We start from the raw sequence: 15,023 nt of genomic DNA, 5'->3' as shown, positions 1-15,023 counted from the left end.
CTTCCAAGAGATGGCTGTGAGCGGATGTTGCCGTCGCAGAATGTGGAATAAGCAGCATGGTTGTCATCGACTTAGGTCGCTTCTACCACTGAACGCTTGAGGAAGGATTTGAGCTGTACAAATGCAGCATTTGCGGGTGAAGCACGCAGGCAGATCAACTGAGACTTCTTTATATTTGGTTTTTCGAATTACAAGTTTACAGTCACATGTCCAACTTGCAACGCCAAAAACTCGATTCCAAGGAATTTCTTAGACTTCCCACCTCTCCTTTGTGGGTCCTATTGTTAATCATTTCCTCCTGCACCTCTTATGATAATTCAAAATGTTTTACCCAGGGGTCAGCAAACTTTTTCAGCAGGGGGCTGGTCCACTGTCCCTCAGACCTTGTGGGGGGCCGGACTATATTTTTTCAGGGGGGGGGGAATGAACAAATTCCTATGCCCCACAAAGAACCCAGAGATGCATTTTAAATAAAAGCACACATTCTACTCATGTAAAAACACACTATTTCCCGGACCGTCAGATTTAAAAGGCGATTGGGCCAGATCCAGCCCCCAGGCCTTAGTTTGCCTACCCATGCTTTTACCTCTCCACTGTGTCCAAAATTCACCATTAAACTACAAGTGATATTCCAATTCTACTAAAGATTTTAACTGTTTGCAATGGTTTTTAAGATAAGTTACGAATTTCCCCCTTTCCTTATTAAAATTTTGGTCTTCCTGATCTCTGATTCTTCCGGTCATTTTGGCCATTTCGGCGTAATCCATCAACTTGATCTGCCATTCTTCTCTGGTAGAGACTTTATCTCCTTTCCATCTCTGGGATGGAAGCTGAGATTTTGACATGACAACACAATATATTATTACACCAGCAGCATTGGGACTAAGAAAAACATTCTTAGTCATGTTCATGAATGTACCCAGTAATGTTTCAGTATTCTAAGAGCACAAGAAGAGCAGACTGGATTAGGCCAATGGCCCACCTAGGCCACCATCCTGTTCTCATTGTTGCCTCCCAGATGCCTTTGGAAAACCGCCAGGCAGGACCTGAGCCCAAGACCCCTCCCCCCTCTTGTGGTTTCCAGAAATTAATATTCAGAAGCTCTGCCTCCTCTGACCATGGAGGCGCCTTCATGTTCGCCTTATCCATTCTTTATCTGTTAAGTTCCTCTGCATATTTATTCTAAGAGAACAACAAACGTATGGTTACGTATGGAAACTTACTCAATAAACACACAAGACGTAACCAGCTGTACTTTTGAATAAAGAAGGTATACAGTGGTATCTCGGGTTAAGAACTTAATTCGTTCCGGAGGTCCATTCTTAACCTGAAACTGTTCTTAACCTGAAGCACCACTTTCGCTAATGGGGCCTCCCGCTGCCGCCGCTCCACCGCCACCCAATTTCTGTTCTCATACTGAAGCAAAGTTCTTAACCTGAGGTACTATTTCTGGGTTAGCGGAGTCTGTAACCTGAAGCACATGTAACCCGAGGTACCACTGTACTATTCATTGTATCAAATTGTAGATTTCAACAGAAGTTTCATAAAGTTCAACGAAAAAAGCAGAAGACCCAGTGGATCAGATCATTCTCTAGTCAGTTCATGCATAAGGTCCATATGTGTAAAAGTGTCTATTCCCCCTGTCTGTTCACAGAGTCCAATAATCCACATGAAGGGTTGTTACAGTTCCACAGAATCCTTTCACAGAGTCTAAGACAAGGATTTCTGGAATATTAGCCTTGTTTCTCCATCCTAGGCTTCATCAGTAGAACAGGCTCATATGTAATATTACAGGATAGTGGATCTTATAGCATAGTAGTGGTTGAAATCGTCGTCTTAGACTGTGAAAGGATTCTGTGCAAGTAGATAAATAGGTACCGCTCCAGCGGGAAGGTAAATGGCATTTCCATGTTCTGCTCTGGTTTGCCAGAAGTGGCTTAGTCATGCTGGCCACATGACCTGGAAGCTGTACACCAGCTCCCTCGGCCTATAGAGCGAGATGAGCGCCGCAACCCCAGAGTCGTCTGCAACTGAACCTAATGGTCAACCCAATAACATCCTCCCAGCAAAGAGCCACATTTTAAAAGGGTATAGGATGTCAGACAGATCAACCAAAGGCCTGGTTAAAAAGGAACATGTTTGCCTGGCGCCTAAATGTGTGTAGTGAAGGCACCAGGTGAACTTCCCTGGGGAGAGCATTCCACAGGCTGGGACCTACTGCAGAGAAGGCCCTGTTCTTGTCTTGCCACCCTCCAGACCTCTTGAGGAGGAGGCACACGAAGGAGGGCCTCAGAAGATGATCTCAGGGTCCGGGTAGGTTCATATGGGAAGAAGCGGTCCTTGAGGTATTGCTCAATAGATGCTTAATAAAGACCATACGTAAGCTCTACTCTCGAGGAGGAGGCACACGAAGGAGGGCCTCAGAAGAGTGGCAGGGATCCATGCACAGGGACAGTGTGGGACCCCAAGCCACTGCGTCACTCCCAGGAGAGGCGTGTGGCTCGGGCGCTCTGCAGGCCAGGCCCCGCCCCCACGGTGCACCATTTTGTCACCCCTTCAGGGATGACACCCAGGGCGGCCCGAACCCACCCACCCCCGGCACCCACCTTCCTACACCTCTGGCTCCAACAAGTTCCGGCTGAGAAAAAGCCCTGATAATAATCCTGCCTTGTGGTAGATCTGTTATATTCTGGACTCTTGCTCCCAGGAACTTGTCACTGCGTGCCTGTAAAGGCATCAAATGCCACTCTGAGCAAAAGCCTCTGTGCTGAACTTTGCGCAGTGGACTTGGGTCCACTCTTGGCACGCTTCCCTAGCAGTGCCTTTCTGCCACATGGCACTACCTTGCCCTGGCACAGAGCCCAGCTGTGAGAAGAACTAGCAGCTGCGCTTTCAGTCCTGAAGGGATTCCTCGAGCAAGGGAAACGAAACCTAAGCAATCTGCGCTTCTTGGAGGGGAGAGATGGCTGAGGCTCCTGCTTCGAAGCCGGCCTTCAAGCCCAAACCCCGGAGGCCTGTCTGTGCCCTATGCCAGGGGCCCTACAAAACAGCCGTGGTCGTCGCAGGGCAGAAATTATGCCGTTTCTGTTTTTCTCGCATGAAGAGGGAGGCCGCAGCCAGCGGGCCTTCCCCGAAGGATGGGGAGCAGAAAGGAGGAGACGGGGAGGAGAAAGGAGAGCAGGAGAGAGGAACTGGGGAAGAGGAGGAATTTCGGAGTCTATGTGAGGAGCACCAAGAAGACTTGACATGGTTCTGCACCAAGGACAAGGCTCTCCTGTGCGAGAGCTGCAAGGCTTCCAAAGTTCGTGTCTCTCACTCCGTGGTGCCTGTTGAAGATGCTGCCCAGGAATACCAGGTGGGGTTTTCCCCCTTCCTTCCTACAGTCCCCTTGCGTCCCTTCCCATCCCTTCCCAGCCTGCCCTTCTGTAGTTGTAAATATCTGAGGCAGCAAAAGCAGGATTAAAACCAAATGGAACACCCAACTAAAACGAGAAAACCCCTCAGACATTCATAGAAGTTAGGGAATAAAGCTGCGTTTTCCTTTCGGCTGCGCTGGCATCTCTGGAGATGGTGTTCTGAGAGCAGGGTGCCACCACAGGAAAGGCCCCGTCTCTGGTTGAACACCTGCCTAATAGTGCCTTGTCCGCTGGCAGCTGGGGGAAAAGCCTCTAAAACAGTCCTTGAGGGGAAGGGGGTGTAGCTCCATGGCAGAGCATCTGCTTGGTTCCAGGTTTAATACAGGGCGTCTCCAGGTAGGGCTGGCAGATAGCCCTGTCTGAAAGCCTGGAGAGCTACTGCCAGTTGGTGTAGGCAGTGCTGACCAATGGTCTGACTCACTGAATAGTGAGTGAGGTTATTAAATTCAGTACTGGAGAATGCCAGTAGCTGAGGACACCCTTAATGTATTTGTCACTGTTATAAGGTGTATTTGGGGGGAAAGGTTAGTATGTTGTGGTGTTAAAAATAACAGTGTTATCATATATATAAATATACACATACACACACAGTGGTACCTCAGGTTACATACGCTTCAGGTTACATACACTTCAGGTTACAGACTCTGCTAACCCAGAAATAGTACCTCAGGTTAAGAACTTTGCTTCAGGATGAGAACAGAAATTGTGCTTTGGCAGCGCGGCAGCAGCAGGAGGCCACATTAGCTAAAGTGGTCCTTCAGGTTAAGAACAGTTTCAGGTTAAGAACGGACCTCCGGAACGAATTAAGTACTTAACCCGAGATACCACCATGTGTACACACACACACACACAAAGTCAGCCCCACTGAGTTCAATGGGACTGACTCTCAGGTGCGTACATTTGGGTTTGTCGCCCAAGTCACACAAAGTAGCTCTGGAGCAGTTCAGTTGCTCAGCTTGATGGGTGGAAATCTGCAAGTCACTTTGCCAATGCCAAACCAATGGGCTGAGTACTGTAGTTTGGTACCAACTGAGGCTGCATACACCAAACATTTAAGGCGCCTGGGTGCCCCCAAAGAACCCTGGTGTGTTCAGGGTGCTGAGAACTGTAGCTCTGTGGGGCAAAATACAGTTCCCATGGTTTTTGTGTTGGGGTGTGTGTGCTTTAAATGTATGGTGCATACGCAGCCTTTGCTGAGCTACGAATTAAGCTGCCAGGGTTCTCTGGAACTGGGCTGAAAGTACTGAATAGAATTGGCTTGGGGGGGAAACCAAGGCGGAATAAACAAACCTGATTTGCTGGTAATTCTCTTCCCATTTTCCTGCCAGGGGAAGCTGCAGCACGCCGTATCTTTGCTCACTCGGCAACTGGAAGAGTCTTTGGAGCAGAAACACAAGGAAGGGAAGAAAACAGCTGCGTGGAAGGCAGGTGCCAAGTTTGTGTTGTTGTTTAGTCGTTTAGTCGTGTCCGACTCTTCGTGACCCCATGGGCCAGAGCACGCCAGGCACCCCTGTCTTGCACTGCCTCCCGCAGTTTGGTCAAACTCATGCTGGTAGCTTCGAGAACACTGTCCCACCATCTCGTCCTCTGTCATCCCCTTCTCCTTGTGCCCTCCATCTTTCCCAACATCAGGGTCTTTTCCAGGGGGTCTTCTCTTCTCATGAGGTGGCCAAAGTATTGGAGCCTCAGCTTCAGGATCTGTCCTTCCAGTGAGCTTTCAGGGTTGATTTCCGTAAGAATGGATCAGTTTGATCTTCTTGCAGTCCATGGGACTCTCAAGAGTCTCCTCCAGCACCATAATTCAAAAGCATCAATTCTTCTGCGATCAGCCTTCTTTATGGTCCAGCTCTCACTTCCATACATCACTACTGGGAAAACCATAGCTTTAACTATACGGAACTTTGTTGGCAAGGTGATGTCTCTGCTTTTTAAGTTTACAAGTTTACAAGCCTCCAAAGATTTCCTCCTGCTGAAGGGCACAGGTGGCGCTGCCTGAAATCCTCCTCCTCCTTAGCCTCCGTATTAATCTTTGCAGAACTCCACACAGAGCAGGAGGAGGAGGGTGGGAAGAACACCAAATTAGTCAGCTCTGTCCTTGGTTCTGGTGCAACATACTTTTGGGGCTACCTGCCAGCCTCAATGAGCATCAGCCACCACGGGGTACAGGAACACACCGGTTCCCCAAGGGCTTTCCTGAAAACAGCCCCCTTTGGAGGCAGCAGGTAGGAATGGCCCTGCTGTTTAGAGCAGTGCCAGATTACCAAATAGGCAGAGCCGACACTGGCCTAGGGCCCCCACAACAGCGGATCAAAATAATATTGTGTAATAAGATGGGTAAAATAAAATAAAAAGTTAGCAGATAATTTGCGAGGCCCCCCCCCCCCCGAGATTTCGACTGCCTAGGGGCCTCCACTGGGTTTAATTCGGCACTGCGTAAGAGAGAATGAGACAATTGCTTCAGGGAAGGCAGTGTTGGCAGCCCTGTCCATAGCTGAAAAAAGGTAAAGGTCCCCCTGGACGGTTAAGTCCAGTCAAAGGCAACTATGGGGTTGGGTGCTCATCTCACTTTTCAGGTCGAGAGAGCTGACGTTTGTCCACAGACAGCTTTCCGGGTCATGTGGCCAGCATGACTAAACCGCTTCTGGCACAATGGAACGCCGTGACGGAAGCCAGAGCGCATGGAAACGCCATCTACCTTCCCGCCGGAGCGGTACCTATTTATCTACTTGCACTGGTGTGCTTTCAAACTGCTAGGTTGGCAGGAGCTGGGACAGAGCAACGGGAGCTCACCCCGTCGCAGGGATTCAAACCACCGACCTTCCAATCGGCAAGCCCAAGACGCTCAGTGTTTTAGACTACAGCGCCACCCGCATCCCTGTCCACTGAGGGGCTGATAGGGCTGACTAGTGGATGCAGAAGAACCCACAGCGCCCAGGCAGTTCTCCTTTGCAACTGGCCATCATAATCCTATCAGGGGCTATTAGCCACAATGGCTATGCTCTGCCTTCAGGGTGCCAGTTGCTGGAAACCTTAGAAGGCTCTTGTGCTCAGGTCCCTCAGGCATCTGGTTGGCCACTGTGAGAGCAGGATGCTGGCCTAGGTGGGCCATTGGCCTGATCCAGCAGGCTCTTCTTATGTATATAATATTTATGATTTTCAGTTTTATACATTTCAGTACTTTACGATCATTCTAACATTTCAAAACTTGACTTCCTTCTGCCTCTTTCTGTGGTTCCTTAAATTTATTCTTAATGTCTTCTCCATATCCAAATTAACTTAATTTGCTCATTTATTCATCTACCTTAAATATATACAGTCATACCTCGTTACGTTCGGTTCAGGTTACTTTCTTTCAGGATACGTCCCGCGGCGACCCGGAAGTAACGGAACGGGTTACCTCTGGGTTTCACCACTCGCGCATGCACAGATGCTCAAAATGACATCACGTGCATGCGCAGATGCAGCGAATCACACCTGTGCATGCGCAAATGCGCGCTGCGTTCTGCTCAGGTTGCGAACGGGGCTTCGGAACGCATCCCGTTCACAACCAGAGGTACCACTGCACTCTTATAGAACTTCAGGTTATTACAATGATCCTGCCAATGTTCTTATTTGTTTACAGTTTGTTTGTAAATATTCCAGATACTATTTCCATTCTTTTATAAAAAGTTTGTTTTCTTGATTTTTATATTTTTCCGGTAAGTTTCGCCATTTCTGCATATTCCGTAAGTTTTTGTATCCATTCTTCTTTTGCTGGGACTTCTTCTTCTTCTTAACTATTCTGACGTTCTTAACCCCGGAGCCAAGAACTGGAAGTGCTGCTGAATCTCTCTGTCTTCATCTTTCCTTGCTGATGAAGGACAAAGTGCACAGTCAGAAGGAGCGGGTGGAGAGCGAGTTTGCAAAACTGTACAACTTCCTGATTGAGGAAGAGGAGGAACTCTTGCAGAGGCTGAAGGCAGAGGAGAGGCTGACCCTGAAGAGGCTGGATAGGAATTTAACCCAACTCTCAAAGCAAAACACCTCGCTGATTAAGCTGGTTAAGGAGATCAAGTCGAAGAGCCAGAAGGCGCCTGCTGAACTTTTGAAGGTGAGATGAGGCATAGAATCAGCCTTGTAGAGTTGGCAGGGACCACGAGGGTCATCTAGCCCAACCCCCTGTACTGCAGGAATCTTTTGCCCAACGTGGGGCTCAAACCCACAACCCTGAGATTGAGAGTCTCATGATCTACCAATTGAGCTATGGAGGGTGTCTGGGAGGCAGCCCCAAAGGGGTTTGTGAGTAAATGTTGGGTTTCCTGCTTGTGTGAGTTCAACTAACTTTTAATGGTTTAATTGTTGCCTCTTTTTCCCCAGTTTGAAATGTATGTAACACACACACATACACACAACTTTTCAAGTTTATACATTTCACTAGTTTTATACATTTCACTAGTTTTACACTCATTTTGACATTTCAAAACTTGACTTCCTTCCCCCTCTTTCTGCAGTTCCTTAAATTTGTTTTCAATATCTTCTGCATATCCAAATTAACTTAATTCACTCATTTATTCATCTTCTTTAAATATATACTCTTATAAAACTGCATGCTGCTGCAATAATCCTGCCAATTTTCTTATCTGTTTATAATTTATCTGTAAGTAGTCAACAAACCATTTCCATTCCTTAATATAAAAAAAATTGTTATCTTGATTTCTTATTCTTCTGGTAAGTATTTCTATATATTCCATAAGCTTTTGTATCCATTCTTCCTTTACTGGGACTTCCGCTTCTTTCCATTTTGGGGCAAGTAACATTGTTGCTGCTGCAGTAGCATACATGAATAAGTTTTGATACATTTTAGATAGTTCTGTCCCTATAATTCCCAAAAGAAAAGCTGCTGGGAAGACCATTTGCATAGTAGTAGTAGTAGTAGTAGTAGTAGTAATATATTATGTATAACCCACCCATCTGGCTGAGTTGCCCCAGCCACTCTGGGCAGCTTCCAGCGGAATATAAAAACACAACTAAACACCAAGAATTGAAAACTTCGCAGTAGAGGATGTTTGAAGACCTGGGGGTTACCCACACTTCCCTTTGCAGTGCTGCTTTCTCCTGGGAAATCCGATCTTTAGTGCTGAATCGGAACAAACAGCAATCAGTTTTTCAACAGATTGCCATTTGTTCCTATTTAGCACTAAAGAGCTAAATAGAAAGACCCCCTTCTGGTTAAAGCAGCAGGGCAACTGCAAAACACTTGGATCCGTGCCTAGATAAACACAAAATCACTCAGATCCTGGGGCAAACCAAAGTGTAGTGAGCCCTGAGTCCTGGATTCAAACTATTGGACATACCCAATGCATCATCTGGAGAGTGGAGATATTTTGTATAGTACATATTTATTTCCATGTTAGGCGTGATCATTTCTCTTGCTTAGTTTTAAGCTGTTAAATTAGATTGGCTTGTTTGTATTGGTTTACACAAAGTTGAATACCACAATTTTGTGGGAAAGTGGCGTGCAAGTAAACAGACATTGATGGCGATAGGACAAATAACAAACTGGTTCCGTTGGGCTTGTTGAATTCATTTTTAGGCCCAGAGAGGTGACCGTGAAAATAAAGTGCATAGGCTATTTCAAAACTAGCAAGGCAGCAACACTGCATGCGGCTGATTTAAGAAAATATACTTTTGAAAGCATTCAACCATTTTCTTTTACGAAAATAAAATAATAGCCACTTATTTCTCTCTTCATTTTCCGGTTGCCCAGGATGTGGAGAATGTGTTAGCAAGGTAAGCTTGTCAGTTTGCTTTCCAATTAAAAGGTTTGAAATATCCGGCAGAAATGTCCCACAGCAATCAAGCCACAAAGACTGGCTTCTAGATATAGAATCTGAGCCCTTCCCTCTAACTGATTTATTTAAAGCATTTATTTTTACTCCACTCTTTAGCCAAAAAGGCTTCGAGAGTGGCTTACAATCATCCGCATTCGGACAGCCTCTGCCCTCAAGCTTAAAATTTAAAAGACACGACACACAAGGAAAAAGGGATGGGGAGGGAAGAGGGGGCTTAAAGTTGCATCTCTTACCATAAGCAGCAGGGATAGGAAACAGTTCCGGCAGCTTGATGGCATCACAGCCTTCAAGGCGACATTTGAGGGAGCCAAAGGCAGCTGGTCACTGAGCAGAGGCAATGCTTCTGTTCTCTCCCTCTGCTTTGCAGTCTGATGGCTTCCTAATTCTCTCTCTCTTTTTTAATTCAAAGTTATAACAAAACATATTATCCAAAAACATATCCTTATTCCCCCCCTCATTTTTCCTCCCTCCCCCCCCCCACAGAACCCATCCCCCCACCTCCCTCAGTTCCAGTCTTTGGTTTCTCCAATAATGCTATTTTCTGCATGTTACAAAATTGTATAGATCCTCAAACTGTTTAGCTGATTATTATCAGTAAAAAAATTGTGAATGTTTATTCAAAACCTGCCAAGGAGTCCAGTTCACTTTGTTGCATCTTCAGATACTTTGTGAAAGGTTTCCATTCATCCTTAAAGTCACAGTTATCCTTGTCCCATAGCTTATATGTCAATTTTGCCAGTTCTGCTTCCTAATTCTCAGCTCCCATCCCGCTTTCTAGTGATTGTTTGTGGCAGGGCTGACATTGCAAAACCGGATGCAGAAATCAGAAGGGACCTTTGCAGGGATTAGGGTCACCCTGCTAGCTCCTTGCCCTCTCTCTCCCCCCACTCCCATGAGTTTCTCAGCTTCGTCACCAAGGGCCCCAAATACACCTGTGATCCTTCAGAGGACTCCTATCAGTCCCAGCCATCATGCTCAATGATCAGGGGTGATGGGAACTGCAGTTCAGCAAGATCCGGAGGGTCCCAGGTTCCTCAGACCTGCAATTCTTCTTCTCCCACAGTCATACAATCCCTCTTTTCCCCCTTGGTATTCTTCAGAAGGAACGCGATTCACGGGGCAGATCATTGTGCACAGACTGCATAAAAAGAACGGTTCCCTCTCTCTGCATTTTGCAGTTAAGAACTGTTAGGGGAGAAATCTGAGGGCTCCCTTGGACAAAAAACAAGGACACCAGCCGGGAATACCAGAGCAAAATAGCAGCCAGTAGGCTTGGTCTTTATTAAAGGCTGTCACGACAGGACTCCCACCTGCCACAGGGGGGAACAAGATGGAAGCCCAGAACAAAAGAGCCCCCAAACTTTTATTAGATGCTAATCGGTGGCACAGTGAGTTAAACCACAGAGCCTAGGACTTGCTGATCAGAAGGTCGGCGGTTCGAATCCCCGCGACGGGGTGAGCTCCCGTTGCTCGGTCCCTGCTCCTACCCACCCAGCAGTTTGAAAGCACGTCAAAGTGCAAGTAGATAAATAGGTACCGCTCCGGCGGGAAGGTAAACGGCATTTCTGTGTGCTGATCTGGTTCACCAGAAGCGGCTTAGTCATGCTGGCCACATGACCCGGAAGCTGTATGCCGGCTCCCTCGGCCAATAAAGCGAGATGAGTGCCGCAACCCCAGAGTTGGCCACGAGTGGACCTAATGGTCAGGGGCCCCTTTACCTTTACCTAATCCCCATGTTGTTGTTGTTTAGTCGTTTAGTCGTGTCCGACTCTTCGTGACCCCATAGACCAGAGCACACCAGGCACTCCTGTCTTCCACTGCCTCCCGCGGTTTGGTCAAACTCATGCTGGTAGCTTCGAGAACACTATCCAACCATCTCATCTCTGTCATCCCCTTCTCCTTGTGCCCTCCACCTTTCCCAGCATCAGGGTCTTTTCCAGGGAGTCTTCTCTTCTCATGAGGTGGCCAAAGTATTGGAGCCTCAGCTTCACGATCTGTCCTTCCAGTGAGCACTCAGGGCTGATTTCCTTCAGAATGGAGAGGTTTGATCTTCTTGCAGTCCATGGGACTCTCAAGAGTCTCCTCCAGCACCAGAATTCAAAAGCATCAATTCTTCGGAGATCGGCCTTCTTTATGGTATCCCCATGTTACACCCCCCCCCCCCGCAAACTACATCATGGTTACATCATGAAAGGGGAAGTCTGGTGGCAGTAATCTGAGCATCCTGGACCCTGCCCCATGGTTCTCCTTGCCCTCCACCAAACACCCATCAAGTGTAACAAAAAAAGATATTTACATTTCCCTGTTTCCCAGCCAAGTTAATCACACATTTTTGTCTTCATCTGGGTTTGTTATTTCTGGAATGGCTACCTGTCTGGCACTCAGGTATCAGGATGCCAGGAATTATCACTCAGGCAGAGGGGCTGCTGAGTAGCTGAGCTCACATGTCTATATGGATTTCTGAAGTTTTCCCTGTGATCCAGTACATTTATCAGTGAATTGTTACATTTGGTATCGTACAGCAGAGGCCCTTTGAATAGATAGGAAGAAACTGTGATGAAGTGTTTTGTGGGGACAAATCACAAAAGTCACAAAAGTGATTGTGCTGATTTTGGTAGTGGGCTGCATGTGCATGATATCTGCTGGAGGGGCAACCCCCCCAACCTATACATAGATTCCTGCAACACAACAATATGGCGTTTTGAATTTACTTTGGTTTTTATTGAAGTTTCTCGCAAGATATAGGAAACTAATGTAAATTTTAAAAATGGAAATGAAAACACCTATGAAAAGGCGGGGGAGGGGGGAGAGAAAGAAGCAGTAAGAAAGGAAAAGGAGAGAGGAAAAGGAAAATGTGGTGTTTTGAATTTACTTTAGACCAGGGATGGGGAACCTGTCACCCTCCAGATATTGCTGGACTCCAGCTCCCATCAGTCCCAGCCATCATGGCCAACCACCAGGAGTTATGGGAGTCGTAGTCCAACGATGCCTAGAGCCCACAGCAGAGGCAGTTTTAGGGTAGCACAGCCAGTATAGCCAGACTGGGTGTGGTCGTGGCAACAATGGTGTCGATAGTGAAGGGGGGGGGTGACGTTTAGTGTCACACAGGGCGCCACTGAAATGGGAAAGCCCAAAGTCCACCGCTGCCCACAAGTTCCTCCTAATTACTTTAGAACACTCTCTGCACCACCTCCCCGTTAGCCTCATAGACTGGAAATGCACATACAAATGAAATGGTTATCCTTTTGTGTAGGGCGGAAAACGTCACCCTGTTTGAACCGCAAGTCGTTCCTACTGAACTGAAGAACGTTTACAACATTCCTTGCCTTGACATTATCCAGATCTTAACAAAATTCAAAGGTACGTGCACCCCAGTGCTTGGATTTTCACTCAAGATACATTCCCATTTGCTTTAGTGAAAGGATGGGGCAATGGATGGGCCTCCAGATGGACTACAGCTTCCATCATCCCTGATCATTGGCCTTGTTGGCTGGAGCTGTTTGGACCTAATGGCATTGGGGGCGGGGGGAGGGGCACAGGTTCCCCAGCTGTAGTGCAGACAAAACTGAACTAGATGGGCTAAATCATATCCCCCCCCAAAACACACCTGGTGCCATCCATACGCTTTGAACTACAACTCCCATCAACATAACCAATGACCAGGGATAAATGGTATGGCGCAGTACATTAGCCAATGTAGTGTCCAGAGTGTCAGACCAGGGTTCCAATCCTTGCTTGGCCCTGAAGCTCAATGGGTGGCCTTGGCCCAGCCATCATCTCTCCGCCTAAAACCTATGCACAGGGTTGATGCAAGGATAAAATGGCGAGGGCAAGAACCACATACAGCACCTTGAGCTGCTTGGAGAAAATGTTGGGATGTGTGTGTGTGTGTGTGTAATGATAAAATAAATAAATATATAAAAGGTAAAGGACCCCTGACTGTTAAGTCCAGTCGCAAACAACTCTGGGGTTGCAGCGCTCATCTCACTTTACTGGCTGAGGGAGCCAACGTTTGCAAGTAGGTACCTATTTATCTACTTGCACTCTGACGTGTTTTCGAACTGCTAGGTGGGCAGGAGCAGGGACCAAGCAACGGGAGCTCACCCCGTCACGGGGATTAGAACCTTCTGATCAGCAAGTCCTAGGCTCTGTGGTTTAACCCACAGCACCATCTGTGTCTATAAATATATAGAGGAAGCCTAAACAGTAGATGGAGGGCACCAGGTTTGGGCCTGGAGTAGAGGACCCCTTAGGATCATTTCCAGCAGTTCTTGTTACGGGTTTTGTGCCTGTCCCCTGTCCACTACCCCATTTTCTATCTCTCTCTCTCTCTGACCATCCTCTAGTGGACATGTCTCTGGATCCAACCACAGCGCACCCAAGTCTCCTGCTCTCCACAGACAGGAAAAGTGTGGAATACAGAGGATCCTGGCCGCGGCGGCCTCAGGATGACAACACAGAGAGATTTGACACTTATGTCCTCGTTCTGGGCTCCGAGGCGTTCAGCTCCGGGAGGCACTACTGGGAGGTGGAGGTGGGAGACAGCCCAGAATGGGACCTGGGGGTTTGTAGGGAATCGGTGAGCAGGAAGGGGCAGCGAATCATTTTCTCCCCCCTAAGTGGGTACTGGAGGCTGTGGCTTCGGAAGGGAGACCAGTACAAGGCCTTGATTTCCTGCCCTACGCTGCTTCCCGTGAACACAAAGCCAAAGCGGGTGGGAGTTTTCCTGGACTATACCGAAGGGGAGGTTTCCTTTTACAATGTGACCGAGAGAACCCACATCTACACATACATCGGGACCTTCTGTGGCCCCCTGCGGCCCTTCTTTAGCCTCAGCCGCCAACGCAAAGGGGCAAAGGGGGCCCACCCCTTGCTTATCTGCCCAGGCCCAAAAGCAAGAAAGAGCAAAAAAATCTCTGCACTAAACTAGACCCATGTCATTCATGTTGATTCAGACAGTTAGAGGCAGCCATTGCCAGCTTGCCAGCTGCCCTAGACATCCCCTCCTGTCTTCACCTCCTGATTGACAGGTAGGCTGCCCCACTGTTGCAGCCCCCCTAATTATTGTCCCTCACTTTTGACAGGAAAAACGGTCCCTCTAGACTCCGAACTCAGGGGCCGTGTTTTGAAAGCCGAAACAGCCCCCATCCGTTTCCGCTTTCCTTTCAAGTGGCAAGATTTAAGATAAGCTTTTTTTGTCCCCTCTCCCCTCCAGACAACTTGCACGCTTAGGAGAAAAATCCGTAGCAAATTTGTCTTGCAAATCCATTTTTGAAGACCCAACAACTTCTGAATATAATCACCCCCCACTTTGAGGTTTCAGTGTGGTAATAATGAACAGCTTCCCTACAGGCCTGAAGGGCCCTGCCCATAGCTGTCAACGTTTCCCTTTTTTAAAGGGAAATTCCCTTATTCTGAATAGGATTCCTCGCAAGAAAAGGGAAAAGTTGACAGCTATGGCCCTGCCCTGCTTCTCTCCACCTGGCTTGAGGCAGGGCCTGACAGGCTCCTTAAAGGACTGCTGCTGCTGGACAGAAGGCTGATTTTTTGTTTTTTCAAATTGCTTTTTTATTTTTTTATCTATGTCATTTTAAATTGTGATTGATATTAATGCTGTATTCTTAGTTTTAGATTTTATGATTCATGTGGAAATTGTTTTCCATTTGGTTGTGTACTTTTTGATGTGTTTTATTGATTGCTTATGACTTTTTGTTATGTTCGTAATTACAGTGGTACCTCAGGTTACAGGTACGCTTCAGGTTACATATGCTTCAGG

At 47.3% G+C, this 15,023-nt stretch overlaps 1 protein-coding gene across 1 annotated transcript; it reads left to right on the top strand.

Moving 5' to 3' along the window:
• The first annotated feature begins 2,607 nt into the window (after positions 1-2,607).
• On the top strand, positions 2,608-14,780 carry LOC307209120 (E3 ubiquitin-protein ligase TRIM58-like). Its single transcript, XM_079964217.1, has 6 exons — positions 2,608-3,355; positions 4,745-4,840; positions 7,276-7,506; positions 9,163-9,185; positions 12,501-12,607; positions 13,594-14,780. Exons 1-6 carry the CDS (start codon positions 2,963-2,965, stop codon positions 14,175-14,177), a joined length of 1,434 nt encoding a protein of 477 aa, XP_079820343.1. The 5' UTR covers positions 2,608-2,962; the 3' UTR covers positions 14,178-14,780.
• Positions 14,781-15,023: the final 243 nt, after the last annotated feature.

This window comes from Podarcis cretensis (genome assembly GCF_951804945.1).
Source record: "Podarcis cretensis genome assembly, chromosome: 2".
In the NCBI taxonomy this organism is placed as follows: Eukaryota; Metazoa; Chordata; class Lepidosauria; order Squamata; family Lacertidae; genus Podarcis; species Podarcis cretensis.
The sequence above is the reverse complement of the archived record's forward strand: the minus strand, read 5'-3'. Positions and strand labels throughout refer to the sequence as shown.

What these genes read in the sequence shown, in the direction of transcription:
- LOC307209120 (XM_079964217.1), top strand. Translation starts at nt 2,963, where the DNA reads ATGGCTGAGGCTCCTGCTTCGAAGCCGGCCTTCAAGCCCAAACCCCGG. An exon ending in AGAAAACAGCTGCGTGGAAG is followed by an intron (nt 4,841 to 7,275) that starts GCAGGTGCCAAG and finishes TTGCTGATGAAG; the next exon opens with GACAAAGTGCACAGTCAGAA. An exon ending in GATCTTAACAAAATTCAAAG is followed by an intron (nt 12,608 to 13,593) that starts GTACGTGCACCC and finishes ACCATCCTCTAG; the next exon opens with TGGACATGTCTCTGGATCCA.